Source organism: Salvelinus alpinus, chromosome 29, assembly GCF_045679555.1.
Source record: "Salvelinus alpinus chromosome 29, SLU_Salpinus.1, whole genome shotgun sequence".
Lineage (NCBI taxonomy): Eukaryota > Metazoa > Chordata > Actinopteri > Salmoniformes > Salmonidae > Salvelinus > Salvelinus alpinus.
In genome coordinates, this window is record NC_092114.1 from 36,768,897 (window position 1) to 36,792,826 (window position 23,930).

General features: G+C 41.6%; 1 protein-coding gene across 2 annotated transcripts in view; it reads left to right on the forward strand.

Annotated features, from left to right (window-relative positions):
- Positions 1-23,930, forward strand: part of LOC139558629 (atrial natriuretic peptide receptor 1-like) — a 123,560-nt gene that overhangs the window by 9,881 nt on the left and 89,749 nt on the right. For both annotated transcript variants that reach the window (XM_071373879.1, XM_071373878.1), the window contains exons 3-4: positions 18,041-18,228; positions 21,473-21,586. In XM_071373879.1, the coding sequence (XP_071229980.1) occupies positions 18,041-18,228; positions 21,473-21,586 (302 nt within the window). The remainder of the gene's footprint in view (positions 1-18,040; positions 18,229-21,472; positions 21,587-23,930) is intronic.

Below are 23,930 nucleotides of genomic sequence, written 5' to 3' on the forward strand. Positions count from 1 at the left end.
ACACCACGTCTCGTTAATCATAAGGCATACCCCCCCGCCCCTCTTCTTACCAGAAAGATGTTTGTTTCTGTCGGCGCGATGCATGAAGAAACCAGCTGGCTGCACCGACTCCGTTAGCGTCTCTTGAGTTAGCCATGTTTCCGTGAAGCAGAGCACGTTGCAATCCCTGATGTCTCTCTGGAATGCTACCCGTGCTCGGATTTCATCAACCTTATTGTCAAGAGACTGGACATTGGCGAGTAGTATGCTAGGGAGTGGAGCGCGATGTGCCCGTCTCCAAAGCCTGACCAGGAGACCGCCTCGTTTCCCCCTTTTACGGCGTCGCACAGGGTCGCCGGCTGGGATCAGATCCATTGTATTGGGTGGAAGGCAAAACACTGGATCCGTTTCGGGAAAGTCATATTCCTGGTAGGAACGATGATGAGTTGACGTTAATCGTATATTCAGTAGTTCCTTCATGGTTCTATTTAAAGATGCACTATGCAGAAATCGCTCCGCCATTTCCCGGTTGCAAAAATTTGAACAATTTCAGTTTTTCTGACAAAACAAGCAGTCATTGTGTAGAGAATCATTGTACCATCTAAACTGCTGTGAAATACAGTATATTTTCCATAATCACAAATATTGTATTTTCAGCTGTTTTGAAGCTGGTGTGCAAAACCGAAAGTAAAAATCATCAAATTGTATTTGTCACGTGCTGAATACAACAGGTACCGTGAAATGCTTACTAAAAGCCCTTAACCAACAATGCAGTTTTAAGAAAAATAAGTGTTAAAGTATTTATTTACTCAAATAAACTGAAGTTAAAAAAAAAAAGTAAAAAAAAGAAAATGTACATGTACATGGAGGTAGAGGAAAAGTGACTATGTATAGATAATTAACAGAGTAGCAGCAGCTGGGGGTGGGTGAGGGGGTTCAATGCAAATAGTCCAGGTAGCCATTTGATTAGCTGTTCAGGAGTCTAATGGCTTGGGGGTAGAAGCTGTTAAGAAGCTAAAAATAAACTTAAGAATGGGAAGTATAGAAATAGTGCACATAAAACAGATCTACCACTTATTAGACATACTTTCATAGAGAATGAAAGATCTATAACTTGCATTTCTATGATAATTGGGTCGGGTCATGTTCTGAAATTGTTCTGAGAACATTAAGAAAACTTTCCATAAAAACCACAACTTTAACATTCAGAGAACGTTCTAAGAATGTTATTTAAAAATATACATGCCATTCTCAGCATCAACAAAACTCTTATCCTCTATCTTGTTTTATGTGTTCAGGTGTGTTGGTGGCACCCACTGATTGGCCACACCTGATCTTAATCAGTGCTTTGTTCCTTTGAATGGGGTCTGTTTGAATAGACTAAAATGAGCAGCTTTGAATGCGTAAAAAACTTATGGCATGCTAGCTCCATTCTGGTGGCACAGTGGACTCATTCCATGGATAGAGAACAGAAGATTATAGGTTCAAATCTCACTGATGCCATGTCACAATAAAAAAAATGTGTTTGCATGTTTAGGCCTAATGCCTAAGGTAATTAATTTCCATGTGTCCTATCTGTGATTGGTTCAACAAAGTTAACTCAAAATGGGCTAGCAGTGTTATTAAAAGTCTTAATGAAATGTTCAATGAAAGTTTTTAGGAAGTTATTCAAAAACCTCCAAATAACCTATAATTTTCATTGTTAGTGTTAATAAAACCTCCCAGGAAAATCTCCAACGAACCAGAGTAAAACATTCTCAGAACCTCCCTGCAACCTAAAAATTAAAGTTCCCAGAACAGGCAACAATTTCACTTCTGTTCTCAGAATGTAAAAAAAAAATCAGTTTACCGGTCAGGAAATGCATGGCTTCGTTCCCACAACCAATGTGAAACCAAAAGCATACGTTCCCACAGCTTCCAAGAAACGAAATGTGCTAGCTGGGAGAGATTTTGTAATACTGTTCCATTATTACTTCTAATTTCCCTGGCAGCATTGCGTCTTTCACAGTCATGCTGATAAAGAGTACTTGGATCAGAACATTCATTTGCCAGAGTCATAGATCTCAACAGAAGGGGAGACTGAGTGTGTCAGAATGTGGCAGCTTGTCAAACAACCCGAGGGGCAATGAGAGAACTGTTTGGTGTAACTTGCTCCCAGAGAAATATGCAAAGTCATTTTTTTGATCGCATTCCAAATGATTTAGTTCTGTCTGTTTTATCTTCCCGTTCAAATTTCAACCAATTGTAGTACTTTACTTGCATAAATATTACTGGCCCTGTGTCGATGCAAAGAAAGTTACAAAACAAGTAGTTGGAAACATAGAAACGAGTGAGAGAAGTAAAGACAGAAAGAGATGGCGGAGTCTTGGCCAGTGAGGGGTGTCTCTGAGAAAGAAAGAAAAATACCAAGAGTGCCAAGACAGAAGGAATGCGAGAAATACACATTTAGTGTGAATGAAAGCACCGAGCTGCTTTGTAAAGCTCACTACGTCTAAACCGCATCTTAGCTGGATTTGAGAGTTTACCCTTCACTGAGGAGGGATTATGAGGCTCTGGCACTGTCAAGCTATTTGGATCGATGCTCCATTTTCTTTCCTACTCTCGATGTGCCATGATGAAAGTTTGACGGACAGGAGGATCCGCAATCATGTCTGAGCCGAGGAGATTGTTTCCATGGCGACAGGCAGCATCTGCGCAGGAACGTGTGGGCATGACAGGAGCTGTCACCTGCCCTCCCGTGTCGTATATTTTCATCGGGCGCACAGTGGAACTGTCAGTGTGACCACCACACTGTACTCCCTCTCTTTCACATGCTCTCAAACATACAGAAGCACACAGTCTCTCTCTCTCTCTCTCTCTCTCTCTCTCTCTCTCTCTCTCTCCTCTCTCTCTCTCTCCCTCTCTCTCTCTCTCTCTTTCTCTCTCTCTCCCCCCTCTCTCTCTTTCTCTCTCTCTCTCCCCCTCTCTTTCTCTCTCTCTCCCTCCCTCTCTCTCTCTCTCTCTCTCTCTCTCTCTCTCTCTCTCTCTCTCTCTCTCTCTCTCTCTCTCTCTCTCTCTCTCATTCAAATACACACAATAACCATATGTTCGAAAACATGTCACATTGTCTATGCATGTGCATCTGACCGGGTAAATTGAACGTGTTGATGTTCAATGCTCTCAGATACACGTAGATCAAATCAAAGATTAGCTTTTTACCTAAACATCTAACTGACATCACTGGACTCATATGAGAAAAAAAGCATGCAATTGCCATAAATAATTTACAAGCCAGGACTTCGAGAACTGACATATGGATGCTTCAGCAGAGTAACTTTGGACTAGCCTTTTATTACCAGACTGAATCCATGTAGGTAAACAGAATGTAAGCTCGCAAGACTTCCAGATGGTTGTACGAGGTTAACTTTGGACTCCCAATTAATCAAAATCCTATCTATTTTGACCCTCACCTCAATTGCTTTAAATTGCTTGTCTTTTTCTAAATACAAGGATGTAAAACAAAACTGACCAGTTTCTACAGGAGCAATATGGCAGAGCCTTACCTCATCACACTCTAGATGGAATATGTTGACAGGACTCTGCATTCTTAGAGTATCTACAATGAATTGTACCCCAGGGAGAATTCTTTTACATTTTAACTCTGGCGACATGGTTACAAAATGAACAGACAAACTAGTGATTGCTTTACTTGAAGTGACTTGTTACATTGTTAGGTTGCTGAATTGTAGAGATTATTTGCAAGCATTTATTCACTTTTTTCAACTTGCCTGGATTTGATTCACTTTAAACTAGAAATTGGTTGTGCAAGCAAGGGCATCGCTAGAAGTTTTGTCGGGCACATTAAATCATGTAAAATAAAGCAACTATTCCCATTCATTAAGCTATGTTCTGTTTTATCTATGCAACTGCTACTGTGAAATGTTTTATTTGCCACTATCTACAACAGTTTAAGTCACATCTTTTCGTATTGGCAAACTAGGTTGCCTTTTTTCTTCTCATTTTGGCAGAAAATGCAATCACACCTGTTAAAAAACAAAACAAGCAACCCCTTTCAAATGATCCAGGTTTGACAGATATCCACCTTAGATGGTCCATGGCGGTCAGTACGGGTATGAAGTACAGTTGACCGGACATTGCTGAATGCACCCTGAATCTAACACCCCCTCCAATTGAGCCAGATGTGAAAGACAACTGAAGAGGAATCCACCTGAGGGGGGTCAGTGTTTAGGCCTAACACTCAGACAGGACGATGCACCTGAGGGGGGTCAGTGTTTAGGCCTAACACTCAGACAGGACGATGCACCTGAGGGGGGTCAGTGTTTAGGCCTAACACTCAGACAGGACGATGCACCTGAGGGGGGTCAGTGTTTAGGCCTAACACTCAGACAGGACGATGCACCTGAGGGGGGTCAGTGTTTAGGCCTAACACTCAGACAGGACGATGCACCTGAGGGGGGTCAGTGTTTAGGCCTAACACTCAGACAGGACGATGCACCTGAGGGGGGTCAGTGTTTAGGCCTAACACTCAGACAGGACGATGCACCTGAGGGGGGTCAGTGTTTAGGCCTAACACTCAGACAGGACGATGCACCTGGACACCGGCGCGGCTACGCAACAGACGTGGCGTGTTCTTTGGCTGAAGAACCACTGAAGCGCGGCTCCGGGGTCGACGCCTCGCTAAATGGCACAACACACACACACACACACGGGAAGACACACAGAGGAGCGAAGGGTCTGACCCTATCTGATTTATAACGGCTGATACTGTTGAGCGTGACTCTGATAGATTGATTGCTGGGCTGGTTAGCATGGCAAACGCTCCCCTGGTTTCAGTGGGCTATAATAAAGGGGGCCATCTGTTGCCGCTGGAGATGCGAGGCCTACGTGCCGTGTGCCAAGACAGGAGAGGCTGTAATTGCGTCTGTTTGCCGTATGCAAGGCCCGCCGTTGCTCGTCATGGACGTGCTGGACGTAGTGTGTAAACAAGATGGGCCTGCTGCTGCTTTTCTTTCACCACGTAGAAGCCAACTCTGCCATATGTACTTCCTCGACACAAGAAAAATGGGTTAGACGGAATGGAAATATGTTACTCCGAGCTAAACATTTGAACATAATGTCAGAGAGCTTAGTCAACCTGCTAATATTCCCTGGCAAGAAGCAAATATAAAATTACTTACTAACACAAAGTCCTTATTCACCTTCACCCCTAGAATTTAGATTTTTTTAATGTACATCAAGCCAGGTATAGTTTTGTGGTTGTAAATTATTTAGGCAGGGCACTTTGCATGTACAGATCATGCTAATCGCTGTATCCAGGATTGATAGTACCTTTCACCCTACCTTCCCCTTTGTAGAGTGAATGTGAGATTATGGAGTCTGGCAACTCAAGTTTAGATCGGTAGTCATTAAGATTGTGAGGTTTAACATTGGAATAAAATCCAGGCTTTTATACCCTAGTCGATGAATTGATTGGTTGCAGAATACTTAGGGCACTTTGCATTCCACCGATGTAAAACAAATGCATGTTAACAAATCCATGTATGCAGGATAGTGACTAAGATTGCGGGGTTTAATACTGATATAAAATCCAGCCTTTTAGACCCTTGTCAATGTATTGATAATATTCTGTTTGACATGTTGCTTTCATTAACCAGAGGGTCTTTTTGCATGAAATCTGCCTGCCCTTCATGCAAATGACTACAGATCTGGCAACTCTCACCCGTCCCAACCCTCATCAATCCTCTGCACGGGACTAATCAACACTGTGGACAGATGACACTCAGAGGACATCCCCGCATCTACAGTGCCTTCAGAAAGTATTCATACCCCTTGACTTATTCCACATTTTGTTGTTACAGCCTGAAATCAAAATGTGTTAAATAGATATTTTTTTTATCTCACGCATCAACGCACGATACCTCATAATGACAAAGTGAAAATATGTTTTTAGAAATGTTTGCAAATGTATTGAAAAATTAAATACAGAAATATGTAATTTACATAATTATTCACATCCCTTAGTCAATACATGTTAGGATGACTTTTGGCAGTGATTACAGCTGTGAGTCTTTCTGGGTAAGTCTCTAAGAGCTTTGCACACCTGGATTGTACAATATTTGCACATGATTCCTTTTAAAATGATTCAACCTCTGTCAAGTTGTTTGTTGATCATTGCTAGACAGCCATTTTCAAGTCTTACCATTGATTTTCAAGCCGATTTTAAGTCAGAACTGTTACTCCAGTGTATATTGGTCTTGTGTTTTAGGTTATTGTCCTAACTGAAAGGTGAATTTGTCTCCCAGTCTGTTGAAAAGCAGACTGAACCAGGATTTCCTCTAGGATTTTGGCTTTGCTTAGCTCTATTCTGTTTCTTTTATCTTAAAAAATAACTCCCAGTCCTTGGTGATGACAAGCATACCCATAACATGATGCAGCCACCACTATGCTTGAAAATATGAAGAGTGTTACTCAGTAATGTGTTGTGTTGGATTTGCCCCAAACATAACGCTTTGTATTCAGGACACGAAGTTAATTTCATTGCCAATTTAGTGCCTTATTGCAAACAGGATGCATGTTTTGGAATATTTATTATTCTGTATGGTCTTCCTACTTTTCACTCTGTCATTTCGGTTAGTTTTGTGGAGTAATTACAATGTTGTTGATCCATCCTCAGTTTTCTCCTATCACAGCCATTAAACTCTGTTTTAAAGTCACCATTGGCCTCATGATGAAATACCTGAGTGGTTTCCTTTCTCTTAGGAAGGACGCCTGTATCTTTGTAGTGACTAGGTGCATTGATACAACATTCAAAGTGTAATTACTAACTTCACCATGCTTAAAGGGATAGTCAATGTCATTTTTTAAATGTATTTTACCCCATCTACCAATAAGTGCCTTTCTTTGTGAGGCATTGGAAAACCTCCTTGGCTTTGTGGTTGAATCTGTGTTTTAAATTCACTGCTCGACTGAGGGACCTTGCAGATAATTGTGTGTGGGTTACAGAGCTGAGGTAGTCATTCAAAAATCATGTTATACACTATTATTGCACATAGAGTAAGTCCATGCAACTTATGTGACTTGTTAAGCACATTTTTACTCCTGAACTTTTATAAGCTTGCCATAATAAAGAGGTTGAACACTATTTGACTCAAGAGATTTCAGCTTTTCATTTGTAATTAATTTGTAAACATTTCCAAAAACATAATTCCCCTTTGACATTATGGGGTATTGTGTGTAGTCCAGTGACACAAATTATCAATATAATACATTTTAAATTCTGGCTGTAACACAACAAAATGTGAAAAAGGTGTGAATACGTTCTGAAGGAACTGTACATCATTGACAAGATTGAAACCATATGAGCAAGGGAGAGAAAGGGCAAGAGTGGGGAAAGTGGAAAAAAAGAGAGCGAGAGAGAGGGAAATGAGAGAGCAATGGAAGAGAGCTATGCAAAAGAAAGGAGAGAGACGACCGCGTATAAATAATGAGTGATTAGAAGGAGAAAGAGGAGAAAGGAGAGATGGAGACAGAATGTGTGTGTGAGAAATGGATTAGCCCGTCCTCCAGTAATTAAGTCTCCCAGCTCCTCAGTCTTAAGTCTCTCACCACGTCTAATTTACTTTAGCCGCTTCACAGCCACATCCAGCAGAACCATTTAATTAGGCAGAATTTGTTTAGAATAATGAACCTTTCTTTGAAGCTTTACATTTGGTATTAGGTTAGGGAATAGCTTGTGGCAGTTGGTATTGTTTTTGTCCATATAAACCTGGTTGTTTTGTCAGGTATAGGATGGATTTTTTCAGGAAAGGTTGATTTATGCCACAATTTATACATTATATTGACCAGATACTATAGTGGCCACTTTTCAATTAAAATAAATGTCTTCAGAAATGGAAGGCAGTCTGGAGGAGGTCAGATGGGACCATTCTAGCCAATGAGAGTGCAGATATGCGTGTGAACAACAGGTACAAACAGTTTCCACTAGTTATCACAGCCACAAAGTCAAAATTGGCTATATCATAAATATTAATGAAAACAAAAATGTGTTTTGTGGTCATATTTTAAGGTTAGCAATGTGGTCAGGGTTAGAATCAACATTTTTTTTTTTATTAATTCTAGAAGTAGGCAGGGTTTATGACTTTGTGGCTGTGGTAACTAGTGGAGACCAGGCACAAATCCGATATAAATAGTTTTTTCTCAAAGTTGCTGGTATGTCACGTGTCCTACTTATATCAGTACACTCGTAACAACCTAATCATTGCAAAAACGTATATCCGATCAAATAAGCTACACGTATCATAAAACCAGAGGTAAAACGTACTTACAACTGAAGTCGTGAGTTTACATACACTTAGGTTTGAGTCATTAAAACTTTTTTCAACCACCACAAATTTCTTGTTAAGCTATAGTTTTGGCAAGTCGGTTAGGACATAACAGCAACATGGGCTGTTCACATCATACTGTCATCAGAACATCTCCTGTGAATCAGTTTGAGACCTTCACACAGAACCTGTCAACATATTCGCTCTGTCTATGTAGTCTACTGTATGTCTTCCCCTTAGAGTGGTTCTTGGTATGTTGCAGAATGCACTTCATGTTGTGTGTCTTTACTAGTTGACCTTGTGTATAGTATTCCTCTCACTTGTACCCTATAGTATAAGCAATAAAGAACACTATTTCTATGGAAAATCACCACAACGCGGGATGTAATGTAGTCAAGTACAGTCAAGATGTAGTCAAGTATTATATCTTCTCTCTGACACAATGTACACTACAGGACCAGTGGCGTGTACTCATGGATGCCAAGGGAAGCCAGGCTTCCCCCCGAAAATGTATTTTAATAATGTATCTTTCGTCTCTCTGTGTTTCACAATTTTACTTCAATTCGCAAGAGGCTTAATGTCTCACTGGAGAAAGCATCCGAGCGAGCGAAACAGCGCCCTTCTTTCTCAGGATGTGTTGCCCATGTATCTGAGGCTGTCTGGTAATTAAGAGTATGACATTGTTTTCACCCGTAGCATTGAATGCAAGGGAAGCCAGCGAGTATTTGGCCTCCTTTGATAAAAAAAAAAGTAATAATAATAGCCAATCAGCATTGAGCTACACTGAGTGAGCTCATCTGTGAATTTTCCTAAGCGGTCATGAACTTTCGTCAGCCGGTGATTGTCAAGCAAATAACTACCTGTCTCATGGTAATTGACCGTTAATTAACATAAACCCATTTAGCATCTCCTGGCTTCCACACAAGCCACTGATGCAGACCTTTGGAACGTATACATTTTAAAAGGTCTAATAAATCCATGTAATATAGCCTACACCTTCACAATAAATCCATTATTTATTTTAGACATGTCTAAAGAAACATGATATGAAGAAAATGTAGTCTATTTCAGAAGAACAGAATAGCATACTCTGAGTTGTCCTGATCTGGCTATGCCATATAGCTGTGGGCTACAGTAGGTCATTTAGCCGGCAAGATTTGCTTAGAATTCCGTGGAATTATTTTATATTATTTTATAGTATGAACAATACAACCGAACAAAGCTGAATAAAATAGAAAGGATATTTTCTCCAAACGACTTCAGGGAGTGCGCACATGTGGCTATTCTGTGTTGAGCGGTTTACAAAGAATAGGTACTCCTATATGCTTAATTTACATTTATTAATGTAACTGTAGTTGTTATACAAACGTTGGGCAATATGTTGATTTTTAATATATTGTAACGTTGCATGATGCGACTAATGATGATTTGAAAAAAGTTACTTGAAAGGCATGAGGTCTGCTTTGTTTTTTTGCACAGGCTGTACACACTTCGTCAGTCTCTCGTTCACAATTTGAGGAGCACTTGATAATGCCTCGAATTTCCCAGAGGCATCCCCTTTGTGTGGCCATAATGCACCCCAAAAAATCCATGCCTTTTACAGCCCTTCTCCCTGAGTGCTGCCTGCTCCGAAGCACCTCTCACTCACACAACTCTCCATCAGGTGATTGGGTCTTTCTCACAGGCTATAAGTGAAGACAGACACATAGGGGACTCAACTGCGCACATCCATATCCATATTGGAAGAACTGTCCACATTTACTTTTCGTCAGTCAACAAGATGAGTAGGCCTAATGAACAGTAGATGTCAATCTACTATCCCCCATAGTACAAAAGTTGACCCATTCTGTGCGAAAAATAATTATTCCAAACTTAGTCTGGGACAGTTGTGGGATGTGATAGATCCTAAATGAATACAACCACTAGTATCAAAAATATTTTTTACGCAATGAGGTTGGCGCAACAGATCAGAACGATTAGCTTAAAATGTTGATAAACTGTTAGGCTATTTCTTCACATTATAAGCACAGCGCGAATGTTCCATTTGCGGGAAAACAATTATTTTTCGCACATTATCATAAGTGACCACAAATGCGATTATGCATGTAATTCTTTTATTATTAAGGTGCATTTTTATGGTGAAAATTATCTTCTCCAAACTTGAAACTCACGTCCTGCTTATGTACAGTTGAAGTCGGAAGTTTACATAGCACACCTTAGCCAAATACATTTAAACTTAGTTTTTCACAATTTCTGACATTTAATCCTAGTAAAAATTCCCTGTCTTAGGTCAGTTAGGATCACCACTTTATTTTCAGAATGTGAAATGTCAGACTAATAGTTGAGAGAATTATTTATTTCAGCTTTTATTTATTTCATCACATTTCCAGTGGGTCAGAAGTTTACATACACTCAATTAGTATTTGGTAGCATTGCCTTTAAATTGTTTAACTTGGGTCAAACATTTCGGGTAGCTTTCCACAAGCTTCCCACAATAAGTTGGGTGAATTTTGGCCCATTCTGTCACGTTCCTGACCTGTTTTCCCTTGTTTTGTATTTATTTAGTATGGTCAGGGAGTGAGTTGGGTGGGTTGTCTATGTGTTGTTTTCTATGTTGGGGTTTTGTGTGTTCGGCCTGGTATGATTCTCAATCAGAGACAGCTGTCAATCGTTGTCCCTGATTGAGAATCATACTTAGGCAGCCGGGGTTTCACGTGTGTTTTGTGGGTGTTTGTTCCTTGTTAGTGTTTCGCCACACGGGACTGTCACGGTAGTTTCATTTTGTTATTTTGTATCGCATATTTGTTTTCGTGTTATTAAATTACCATGGAAACCAACCACTCTGCATATTGGTCCGATCCTTCTCGCCTCTCCTCGTCCGATGAGGAGGACGATATAGACTATCGTAACACATTCCTCCTGACAGAGCTGGTGTAACTGAGTCAGGTTTGTAGGCCTCCTTACTCGCACACGCTTTTTCAGTTCTGCCCACAAATTTTCTATAGGATTGAGGTCAGGGCTTTGTGATGGCCACTCCAATACCTTGACCTTGTTGTCCTTAAGCCATTTTGCCACAACTTTGGAAGTATGCTTGGGGTCATTGTCCATTTGGAAGACCCATTTGAGACCAAGCTTTAACTTCCTGACTGATGTCTTGAGATGTTGCTTCAATATATCCACATCATTTTCCTCCCTCATGATGCCATTTATTTTGTGAAGTGCACCAGTCCTTTCTGCAGGAAAGCACACCCACAACATGATGCTGCCACCCCCGTGCTTCACGGTTCGGATGGTGTTCTTCGGCTTGCAAGCTTCCCCCTTTTTCCTCAAAACATAACGATGGTCATTATGGCCAAACAGTTCTATTTTTGTTTCATCAGACCAGAGGACATTTCTCCAAAAAGTACGATCTTTGTCCCCATGTGCAGTTGCAAACCGTAGTCTGGCTTTTTATGACCGTTTTGGAGCAGTGGCTTCTTCCTTGCTGAGCGGCCTTTCAGGTTATGTCGATATAATACTGGTTTCATGGTGGATATAAATACTTTTGTACCTGTTTCCTCCAGCATCTTCACAAGGTCCTTTGCCGTTGTTCTGGGATTGATTCGCACCAAAGTACGTTCATCTCTAGGAGACAGAACGCGTCTCCTTCCAGAGCGGTATGACGGCTGCGTGGTCCCATGGTGTTTATACTTGCGTACTATTGTTTGTACAGGTAAACGTGGTATTTTCAGGTGTTTGGAAATTGCTCCCAAGGATGAACCAGACTTGTGGAGATCTACAGTTTTTTTTCTGAGGTCTTGGCTGATTTCTTTTGATTTTCCCATGATGTCAAGCAAAGAGGCACTAAGTTTGAAGGTAGGCCTTGAAATACATACACAGGTACACCTCTAATTGACTCAAATGATGTCAATTATCCCATCAGAAGCTTCTAAAGCCATGACATCATTTTCTGGATTTTTCCAAGCTTTCTAAAGGCACAGTCGACTTAGTGTATGTAAACTTCTGACCCACTGGAATTGTGATACAGTGAAATATAAGTGAAATAGTCTGTCTGTAAACAATTGTTGGAAAAATTACTTGTGTCATGCACAAAGTAGATGTCCTAACCGACTTGCCAAAACTATAGTTAGTTAACAAGAAATTTGTGGAGTGGTTGAAAAACGAGTTTTAATGACTCCAACCTAAGTGTTTGTAAACTTCCGACTTCAACTGTATTCAAGTTAGGCTCTATAGCCCTTGTAAAGCTAATTAATGTGCTTAATTTGAAGAAGTTATTTGTCCACTTTAGTTGTGATACAAACCTTATCAAAACATATAGGCCTATAGGCTAGGCTACATGAGGTGTGCGACTATGATTAGAAAAAGTCACAAAAAAAGGCATTGTTTCTTGTCTTACGCTGGGCATCATTCACACGTAATAATATATAATTCACAAGTGATAGGCTAATGTTGTCACCCATCAGACTATTCTAAATAATATATGTGTGAAATATTTTTTATTTAGAATGGAACATTACCATGCACCTGTCTCGAAACATACATGTCATCTCTGCACTTAAGTAGCGAATGGATGACGCTTTTCCCGTGGTTCATTTTCATGCCAGCCAGGTAGGCTATACTCCTGTTGTAAAGATAAGCAATGTGCTTAATATTTGCTTAATATTAGGAAAGTTTAGAAACAAATATACAGTGGGGCAAAAAAGTATTTAGTCAGCCACCAATTGTGCAAGTTCTCCCACTTAAAAAGATGAGAGAGGCCTGTAATTTTCATCATAGGTACACTTCAACTATGACAGACAAAATGAGAATTTCTTTTCCAGAAAATCAAATTGTAGGATTTTTAATGAATATATTTGCAAATTATGGTGGAAAATAAGTATTTGGTCACCTACAAACAAGCAAGATTTCTGGCTCTCACAGACCTGTAACTTCTTCTTTAAGAGGCTCCTCTGTCCTCCACTCGTTACCTGTATTAATGGCACCTGTTTGAACTTGTTATCAGTATAAAAGACACCTGTCCACAACCTCAAACAGTCACACTCCAAACTCCACTATGGCCAAGACCAAAGAGCTGTCAAAGGACACCAGAAACAAAATTGTAGACCTGCACCAGGCTGGGTAGACTGAATCTGCAATAGGTAAGCAGCTTTGTTTGAAGAAATCAACTGTGGGAGCAATTATTAGGAAATGGAAGACATACAAGATCACTGATAATCTCCCTCGATCTGGGGCTCCACGCAAGATCTCACCCCGTGGGGTCAAAATGATCACAAGAACGGTGAGCAAAAATCCCAGAACCACACGGGGGGACCTAGTGAATGACCTGCAGAGAGCTGGGACCAAAGTAACAAAGCCTACCATCAGTAACACACTACGCCGCCAGGGACTCAAATCCTGCAGTGCCAGACGTGTCCCCCTGCTTAAGCCAGTACATGTCCAGGCCCATCTGAAGTTTGCTAGAGAGCATTTGGATGATCCAGAAGAAGATTGGGAGAATGTTTGGTCAGATGAAACCAAAATAGAACTTTTTGGTTAAAACTCAACTCGTTGTGTTTGGAGGACAAAGAATGCTGAGTTGCATCCAAAGAACACCATACCTACTGTGAAGCATGGGGGTGGAAACATCATGCTTTGGGGCTGTTTTTCTGCAAAGGGACCAGGACGACTGATCCGTGTAAAGGAAAGAATGAATGGGGCCATGTATCGTGAGATTTTGAGTGAAAACCTCCTTCCATCAGCAAGGGCCATTGAAGATGAAACGTGGCTGGGTCTTTCAGCATGACAATGATCCCAACACACCGCCCGGGCAACGAAGGAGTGGCTTCGTAAGAAGCATTTCAAGGTCCTGGAGTGGCCTAGCCAGTCTCCAGATCTCAACCCCATAGAAAATCTTTGGAGGGAGTTGAAAGTCCGTGTTGCTCAGCAACAGCCCCAAAACATCACTGCTCTAGAGGAGATCTGCATGGAGGAATGGGCCAAAATACCAGCAACAGTGTGTGAAAACCTTGTGAAGTCTTACAGAAAACGTTTGACCTCTGTCATTGCCAACAAAGGGTATATAACAAAGTATTGAGATAAACTTTTGTTATTGACCAAATACTTATTTTCCACCATAATTTGCAAATAAATTCATAAAAAATCCTACAATGTGATTTTCAGGATTTTTTTTCTCATTTTGTCTGTCATAGTTGAAGTGTACCTATGATGAAAATTACAGGCACTTTTTAAGTGGGAGAACTTGCACAATTGGTGGTTGACTAAATACTTTTTTGCCCCACTGTATATGATAAACAGAGAGTAGCAGGAGCGTAAAAAGAGGGGTTGGGGGGGGGGGGCACACAATGCAAATAGTCCGGGTAGCCATTTGATTACCTGTTCAGGAGTCTTATGGCTTGGGAGTAAAAACTGTTGAGAAGCCTTTTTGTCCTAGACTTGGCACTCCGGTACTGCTTGCCATGCTTTAGTAGAGAGAACAGTCTATGACTGGCTGGGGTCTTTGACAATTTTTAGGGCCTTCCTCTGACACCGCCTGGTGTAGAGGTCCTGGATGGCAGGCAGCTTAGCCTCAGTGATGTTCTGGGCCGTACGCACTATCCTCTGTAGTGCCTTGCGGTCAGAGGCCGAGCAGTTGCCATACCAGGCAGTGATGCAACCAGTCAGGATGCTCTCGATGTTGCAGCTGTAGAACCTTTTGAGGATCTCAGGACCCATGCCAAATCTTTTTAGTTTCCTGAGGGGGAATAGGCTTTGTCGTGCCCTCTTCACGACTGTCTTGGTGTGTTTGGACCATTCTAGTTTGTTGGTAATGTGGACACCAAGGAACTTGAAGCTCTCAACCTGCTCCACTACAGCCCTGTCGATGAGAATGGGGGCGTGCTCGGTCCTCCTTTTCCTGTAGTCCACAATCATCTCCTTAGTTTTGGTTACGTTGAGGGATAGGTTGTTATTCTGGCACCACCCGGCCAGGTGTCTGACCTCCTCCCTATAGGCTGTCTCGTCGTTGTCGGTGATCAGGCCTACCACTGCTGTGTCGTCTGAAACTTAATGATGGTGTTGGAGTCGTGCCTGGCCATGCAGGTGTTGGTGAACAGGGAGTACAGGAGGGGACTGAGCATGCACCCCTGAGGGGCTCCAGTGTTGAGGATCAGCGTGGCAGATGTGTTACTACCTACCCTCACCACCTGGGGGCGGCCCGTCAGGAAGTCCAGGATCCAGTTGCAGAGGGAGGTGTTTAGTCCCAGGGTCCTTAGCTTAATGGTGAGCTTTGAGGGCACTATGGTGTTGAACGCTGAGCTGTAGTCAATGAATAGCATTCTCACGTAGGTGTTCCTTTTGTCCAGGTGGGAGAGGGCAGTGTGGAGTGCAATAGAGATTGCATCATCTGTGGATCTGTTTGGGCGGTATGCAAATTGGAGTGGGTCTAGGGTTTCTGGGATAATGGTGTTGATGTGAGCCATTACCAACCTTTCAAAGCACTTCCTGGCTACAGACGTGAGTGCTACGGGTCGATAGTCATTTAGGCAGGTTGCTTTTGTGTTCTTGGGCACAGGGACTATGGTGGTCTGCTTGAAATATGTTGGTATTACAGACTTAATCAGGGACATGTTGAAGATGTCAGTGAAGACACCTGCCAGTTGGTCAGCACATGCCCGGAGCACACGTCCTGGTAATCCGTCTGGCCCTGCTGCCTTGTGTATGTTGACCTGTTTAAAGGTCTTACTCACGTTGGCTACGGAGAGCGTGATCACACAGTCGCCTGGAACAGCTGATGCTCTCACGCATGCCTCAGTGTTGCTTGCCTCGAAGCGAGCATAGAAGTGATTTACCTCGTCTGTAGGCTCGTGTCATTGGGCAACTCGTGGCTGTGCTTCCCTTTGTAGTCTGTAATAGTTTGCAAGCCCTGCCTCATAAGAGGAGCGTCGGAGCCGGTGTAGTATGATTCAATCTTAGCCCCGTATTGACGCTTTGCCTGTTTGATGGTTCGTCGCAGGGCATAGCAGGATGTCTTGTAAGCTTCCGCGTTAGAGTCCCGCACCTTGAAAGCGGCAGCTCTACCCTTTAGCTCAGTGCGAATGTTGCCTGTAATCCATGGCTTCTGGTTGGGGTATGTACGTATTGTCACTGTGGGAACGACGTCCTCAATGCACTTATTGATAAAGCCAGTGACTGATGTGGTGTATTCCTCAATGTCATCGGAAGAATCCCGGAACATGTTCCAGTCTGTGATAGCAAAGCAGTCCTGTAGTTTAGCATCTGCTTCTCATGACCACTTTTTTTATAGACCGAGTCACTGGTGATTCCTGCTTTAATTTTTACTTGTAAGCTGGAATCAGGAGGATAGAGTTGTGGTCGGATTTACCAAATGGAGAGCTTTGTACGGGTGATCTAGAATTTTTTTCCCTCTGGTTGCACATGTTGATGGAAATTTGGTAGAACTGATTTAAGTTTCCCTGCATTAAAGTCTCCGGCCACTAGGAGTGTCGCCTCTGGGTGAGTGGTTTCCTGTTTGCTTATTTCCTTATACAGCTGACTAAGTGCGGTCTTAGTGCCAGCATCTGTCTGTGGTGGTAAATAAACAGCCACGAAAAGTATAGCTGAAAACTCTCTAGGCAAGTAGTGTGGCCTGCAATTTATCACAACATACTCTACTTCAGGCGTTCAAAATCTAGAGACTTCCTTAGATTTCGTGCACCAGCTGTTGTTTACAAATATGCACAGACCGCCCACCCTCGTCTTACCGGAGTGTGCTGTTCTATCCTGCCGGTGCAGCGTGTATCCCGCTAGCTGAATATCCATGTCGTCATTCAGCCATGATTCCGTGAAACATAGGATATTGCAGTTTTTGATGTCCCGTTGGTAGGATATTCATAATCGTACCTCTTCTAGTTTATTGTCCAATGATTGCACGTTGGCGAGTAGTATTGACGGTAACGGCAGCTTTCCCACTCGCCTTTTTCGGGTCCTGACCAGGCATCCGGCTCTGGTGTGTGTACAGCAGCAGAGGCTATGTTGTTCTCCAAAGGCTGCACAAGTGTTTTTGTCTGTCATTCTGCTTTAGTAGTGTACCTAAAGTCTACTATTCATAAACAGTATATGCTACAGTATGCTACAGTATACTCACTCTCTATCTCTCTCTCTCTCTCTCTCTCTCTCTCTCTCTCTCTCTCTCTCTGTTGTCTGTCTTTAGTAATGCACACAGCACAGTGGTTGCTACATTCTTTCATCTTTGTCCTTTTTCTTCATTGGTGCACCTGTATTGCTCATCAACAGTAGTAGCCAATTCTGTCATTCCGCTTTAGTAGTGTACCTAAAGTCTACTATTCATAAACAGTAGATGCTACAGTATGCTACAGTGTACTGTCTCTCTCTCTCTCTCTCTCGTCTGTTCTCGGTCTTTAGTAATGCACACAGCACAGTGGTTGCTACATTCTTTCATCTTTGTCCTTTTTCTTCAGTGGTGCACCTGTATTGCCCATTAACAGTAGTAGCCAATTCCCCTTATTGTTTTCTCTCCACCCTCTGTAGTTGCTCACAAACAGTACCACAGGGGTAGAAAACTATTTTCCTGGAGTGCTGCAGGTACTGCAGGATTTTGTTCCAACATAGGCACCACATCTGACCAACTGAGCTAATTGATCAGTTCAGTGATTGCCTAAATTCAACACACACAGAACATGGGTAAATTCCACTGATATACATGTCTTTGATACATTCTCTCTTCTATGTCTCTTCTTCTTCAGTGGTGTACATGTGCTGCTCACGGGACACTTTCCGGATGCTGATGGTACAGTTTTGGAGGGAGGGCTTGCCCCCGGAGGACTATGCTTTCTTCTTCATCGACCTGTTCGGCCACAGCCTGAGGAAGCGTCCCGCTAGGCCCTGGTACAGAGGAGACGCAGACGACCACGCCGCTGAGAAGGCCTTCAGGGTGAGAGGGAGATGACAGAGGGATGGATGAGGGAGGTCTGTAGGAACGAAGGGAGGGGTAGATTGAGTAGGGGGTATAGGAGATGAATTTAATGGGATTTAGTGGGGATGGCATCTTTGGGTCCGGGAAAAGCACTTTAATCGGATGTATTACTGTCATTACACTGCAGTTATGAGTGAGATTTGACTGGTATGAAGGAGGGATGAGAGAATTGTTTTATTTTATTTAACTCTACTTTTACCAGATAGCCTAATAAAGAGGAATGTAGGGGATATAGGAGAGGAATTTAGTTGGATACTGTACTGTAGTTATAAGTGATATTATAAAGGCAGGGAGGGTAAATGAGTGATGACTGAGCAGCAGATAAGAGAAAAAAGGCATCAGTCATGCAGCTGTATTGGTAGGTAATGAGAGGTACATGATACATTTTGAGAATATTATGAAATAGGACGTTTTATCGCAAGTTCAAGGAAATAGCACTAACCCAGTAAAAAATTGGAGAGTGGTTGCCTAAACATGCATCTTTTTTTCTGTGATATATATATACCTTTTTCAAGAGAGAAATGGATGAGAGACTAAGGAATGAGGAAAAGGAATGACTGAGGAACAAAGGACTATGGCAAAAATGTAACCAAACATACCAGCTGTAGCGTATCTTCCATTACACTGTCAGATAGAGTAACACTGAGTGAGGAATACAGGGTGTTAAGCATTCAGATGACTTGTCTTGATGACAGTACCCAGACAGCAAAACTATTACGGCCCAAATCCAGTCCACATCTACAATGTTACAGCCAGTTATAACTTGGTATTTCGGTCAATTAACCCAAGCTACTCCATTTTCCCGGCATACTAAACCATTTGACAAAACAAACTTGCAGAGTGAATTGAAGTTATGTTTGTCTCTCTGGCGGACAGATGCAAATAGATGCAAGCTGCACCACACTACTGGGGGAAAAACGTGCATCTCAAGGGGTAGGCCAGCTTTGTACAGCGCTGTCAGCATGTTTTCTCACCCTAAATAGCCATGTACTGTAGTCTGTACTGTAAATCAAATATTTTTCACTCCTTCACAAATAAAATCTAAAGCTTCGTTAGCATACTTACTGTGTAGTACACGCTTACAAAAAAAGGTGCTAACTGGAACCAAAAAGGGTTCTCCTATAAGGACAGCCAAATAACCTTTTGGAACCCTTTTTTCTAAGAGTGTACAGCATAAAGTTTGGTAGGATTGTTAGATTTTTGCAGAATGCATGCTCTGAACATTATCGCCACATTCCTAAATTACAGCCATGTTTTTACTCACAAGCTCGTGGGAGATCGGGCCCCTCGTTTTAGAAGTGTCATATGTAGCACAGAGCCTATTCGTCATACATTCCTAATTATTACATCGATAGAATATGTCTCACGTCCTGAGCATTATAGATTGCCTAAATGTATACAGCCATGTTAAATGACTAGTTACTTGGTCTATGGACAGTATGTACAGTTCAGCGGGTAATCTTTTGATTGCCGTCTACAATACAAGAAGAAGAGTGAGCAAGAAAAATGAATAAAAATAGATCGGAAAATTGAAAGAAGGCAGCAGCATGTTACAAAGATGTAGTGAATGTTTTGAACATGTAAAAATACAGGAAAAAGGAGAAAAGGATGATGAGTCGGAAGTAGGGTAGGGAAACAGTATCCACACTAGCATACCACTTAACCTCCTAGACTAGAGTCTAAGCCTCTAGATGGCGATATGTACTAACTTATGGAATTGTTTTACGATGGTAATTTGCCTACCCAGACTCCTTGCTCTGGCTAAACGCTACACCACACCCACGGACGTTAGTTTCTCTTCATCAATGACTTCCTTCCCAACGATTTCTAGATTGAAAACACATTCTAGTCCCAAAAACCGATGGGTTGGGCCAACTATATTAATTTGGGGACATGTTGAAACACACATGAAACATTTATGGACATTTAGCTAGTTTGCTGTTGCTAGCTAATTTGTCCTGGAAAATAAACATTGGGTTGTTATTTTACCTGAAATGCATATAGTCCTTTTTTTTTGCTGGATCTTTGTCGAATTTTGACCCATGTTGAGTCATACAAAATATTTTCTAGTTTGTTTTTCTCCTTGTTCATTCTTCTTTTTCTTAGGATTTTTACAATTTAAAATATATCTGTGAGCAGCAATGAACGAAGTTCATAAGATGTCAGAAAGGACACAAGATCAGTTGGATAACAAAGCAGGCACTCTATCGTGTAGGAACTACCTTCCTTTATGTGCCATCATGAGACAAATACAAAATCTGGAGTGAATCTGACTATGGTTCATGAAGAGAAAATTATTTTGAGAATTAGCATTACATATGCAAAGAATGAGTTGCTAGTAGTTTCCTTGTTTTTCAAGATGGCAATACCAAATTCATTGTGGTTTTTGAAGTATTTGTAGCATATCTTAGCATATGTACTAATATGCATCTACTAGAATAGTGTAGCCATCAACGTTATTTTCACAATCTCTTTAGGGACAATTGTGATGAGTTCAAAGACTAAATTTGGAGTGAATCTGACTTTTAGTCCATGAGAAGATTTTCACATAATCAAAAGTGAATTGTTAATAGTTTCCTTATTTTTAAAGATATCAATGCCAAACATGGTTCATCATGGTAATGTCTTTGACGATCCTAAAAAGTTCCAAGTTGTTAAGTTGATTTACAGAGGAGTGGATTTACAAAGGATTTAAATGGACATGTAAAATCCGATTTCCTGATTTATCAATAACTCAGCTATCTCTTAACCAATGCCATAGCTCAAACTAAGTTAAGAGATTTACCATGGTCATACATACTGAATTTGGTGTTATTTGGACTTGTGTTTTTCAAAGATTTTCCAAAAGTTCCAAGATGGAGGAAAGTCTGTCCTGATGGACCTTATGTGTTCTTGAGGCAAATTTGTTCAGCATGAGGAAAGACCGCTACATGCAAAGTTCCAAGTCTCTAGGTCATACAGGGCGGTGGATATGAGGGTTTAAGTGAGACTGCTTATAACAACGCCACCTATTGGCCAATTGGTGCAATTTTATTTGTATTTTTTTCACAGCTTTGCTGTGAACCCCTAATTACAATGAGACGGAGGAGTTGACGAGTGTTTGTACAATATCTAACATGAGACTATGGCAATGTGTATGTCATAATCTATATCTTATGTTATTGCCTTTTTCTGACTGGTTGTCATTCATTTTTCTTGACAGAGTGTGAAGATCCTGACCTACAAAGAGCCACAGAACCCAGAGTACCTGGAGTTTGTGTCCAACCTGAAGACGGACGCATTGAACATGTTCAACTTCACCGTAGAAGACTCACTGGTAAGTGGGGATGGCTGATTGGTTGCTTGACTGGTTTGTTGGTTGATTGACAGGCATTGGGAGGTCAGATTTTATATTTATTTTTTTTATTTCACCTTTATTTAACCAGGTAGGCTAGTTGAGAACAAGTTCTCATTTACAATTGCGACCTGGCCAAGGTAAAGCAAAGCAGTTCGACACATACAACAACACAGAGTTACACATGGAGTAAAACAAACATAGAAAAATAAGTCTATATACAATGTGAGCAAGTGAGGTGAGATAAGGGAGGTGAAGGCAAAAAAAAGTCCATGGTGGCGAAGTAAATACAATATAGCAAGTAAAACACTGGAATGGTTGATTTGCAGTGGAAGAATGTGCAAAGTAGAGATATAAATAATGGGGTGCAAAGGAGCTAAATAAATAAATACAGTATGGGGATGAGGTAGATTGGATGGGCTATTTACAGATGAGCTATGTGCAGTGATTTGTGAGCTGCTTTGACAGCTGGTGCTTAAAGCTAGTGAGGGAGGTAAGAGTCTCCAGCTTTAGTGATTTTTGCAGTTCGTTCCAGTCATTGGCAGCAGAGAACTGGAAGGAGAGGCGGCCAAAGGAAGAATTGGCTTTGGGGGTGACCAGTGAGATATACCTGCTGGGGCGTGTGCTACGGGTGGGTGCTGCTATGGTGACCAGTGAGCTGAGATAAGGTGGGGCTTTACCTAGCAGAGACTTGTAGATGACTTGGAGCCAGTGGGTTTGGCGACGAGTATGAAGCGAGGGCCAGCCAACGAGAGCGTACAGGTCGCAGTGGTGGGTAGTATATGGGGCTTTGGTGACAAAACGGATGGCACTGTGGTAGACTTCATCCAATTTGTTGAGTAGAGTGTTGGAGGCTATTTTGTAAATGACATCGCCGAAGTCGAGGATCGGTAGGATAGTCAGTTTTACGAGGGTATGTTTGGCAGCATGAGTGAAGGATGCTTTGTTGCAGAATAGGAAGCCGATTCTAGATTTAATTTTGGATTGAAGATGTTTAATGTGAGTCTGGAAGGAGAGTTTACAGTCTAACCAGACACCTAGGTATTTGTAGTTGTCCACATAATCTAAGTCAGAACCGTCCAGAGTGGTGATGCTGGACGGGCGGGCAGGTGCGGGCAGCGATCGGTTGAAGAGCATGCATTTAGTTTTATTTGCATTTAAGAGCAGTTGGAGGCCACGGAAGGAGTGTTGTATGGCATTGAAGCTCGTCTGGAGGTTTGTTAACACAGTGTCCAAAGAAGTGCCAGAGGTATACAGAATGGTGTCGTCTGCGTAGAGGTGGATCAAAGAATCACCAGCAGCAAGAGCGACATCATTGATGTATACAGAGAAAAGAGTCGGCCCGAGAATTGAACCCTGTGGCACCCCCATAGAGACTGCCAGGGTTGGGCAACTGGCGGCCCGCTGGCCCCCCTTCTGTAGGCCCGCTGACCAATAAAAAAAATCTAACCAAAGAATATTTTGGAACTCAGTCGTGGCCCAACTTACTGTTGAGAGTTATAACAATATAATACAATAAAAGGTTATAATAATAAAAGGTGCAATTTCAAAATTTGGTTGTGCATCAGCAGTCACTCAATTATCCCATGTCAGCAAATTATTTTTTAGATTGATACGTTAGCCTAGCGGCCAGCTATCTAAACGTGTAGTAAGCATGGTCGAATCCCCAACCGGGGTGGGGCCCATTGATCATCAGTTATCATATTAAAAACAGCGAAATCTTTCCCTCAGCCCCATGGCAAAATGTGTAGAATTACAGGAAATGAACTTGTTAGGGCTGCAAGCCCGACACCGGTACACTTATGACAACATCCAGCTCAAGTGCAAGGCGCGAAATTCAAAATCTATTTTTTTTAAATATTTAACTTTCACACATTAACAAGTCCAATACAGCATTTGAAAGATAAACATCTTGTGAATCCAGCCAACATGTCCGATTTTTTAAATGTATTACAGCAAAAACACCACGTATATTTATGTTAGCTCACCACCAAATACAAAAGAGGACAGACATTTTTCACAGCACCGGTAGCATGCAGGTAGCATGCACAAAGCCAACCTAACTAACCTAGAACTAACCTAAATAACCTAGAAAAAACTACCTCAGATGACAGTCCTATAACATGTTACACAATAAATCTATGTTTTGTTCGAAAAATGTGCATATTTGAGCTATAAATCAGTTTTACATTACTGCTACCATCATAGCTACAGTCAGAAATCGCACGGGAGTAGCCAGAGTAAATACAGACACCAACGTCAACTACCTAATTACTCATCATAAAACATTTCAGAAAAATATATGGTGGATAGCTAATGAAAGACA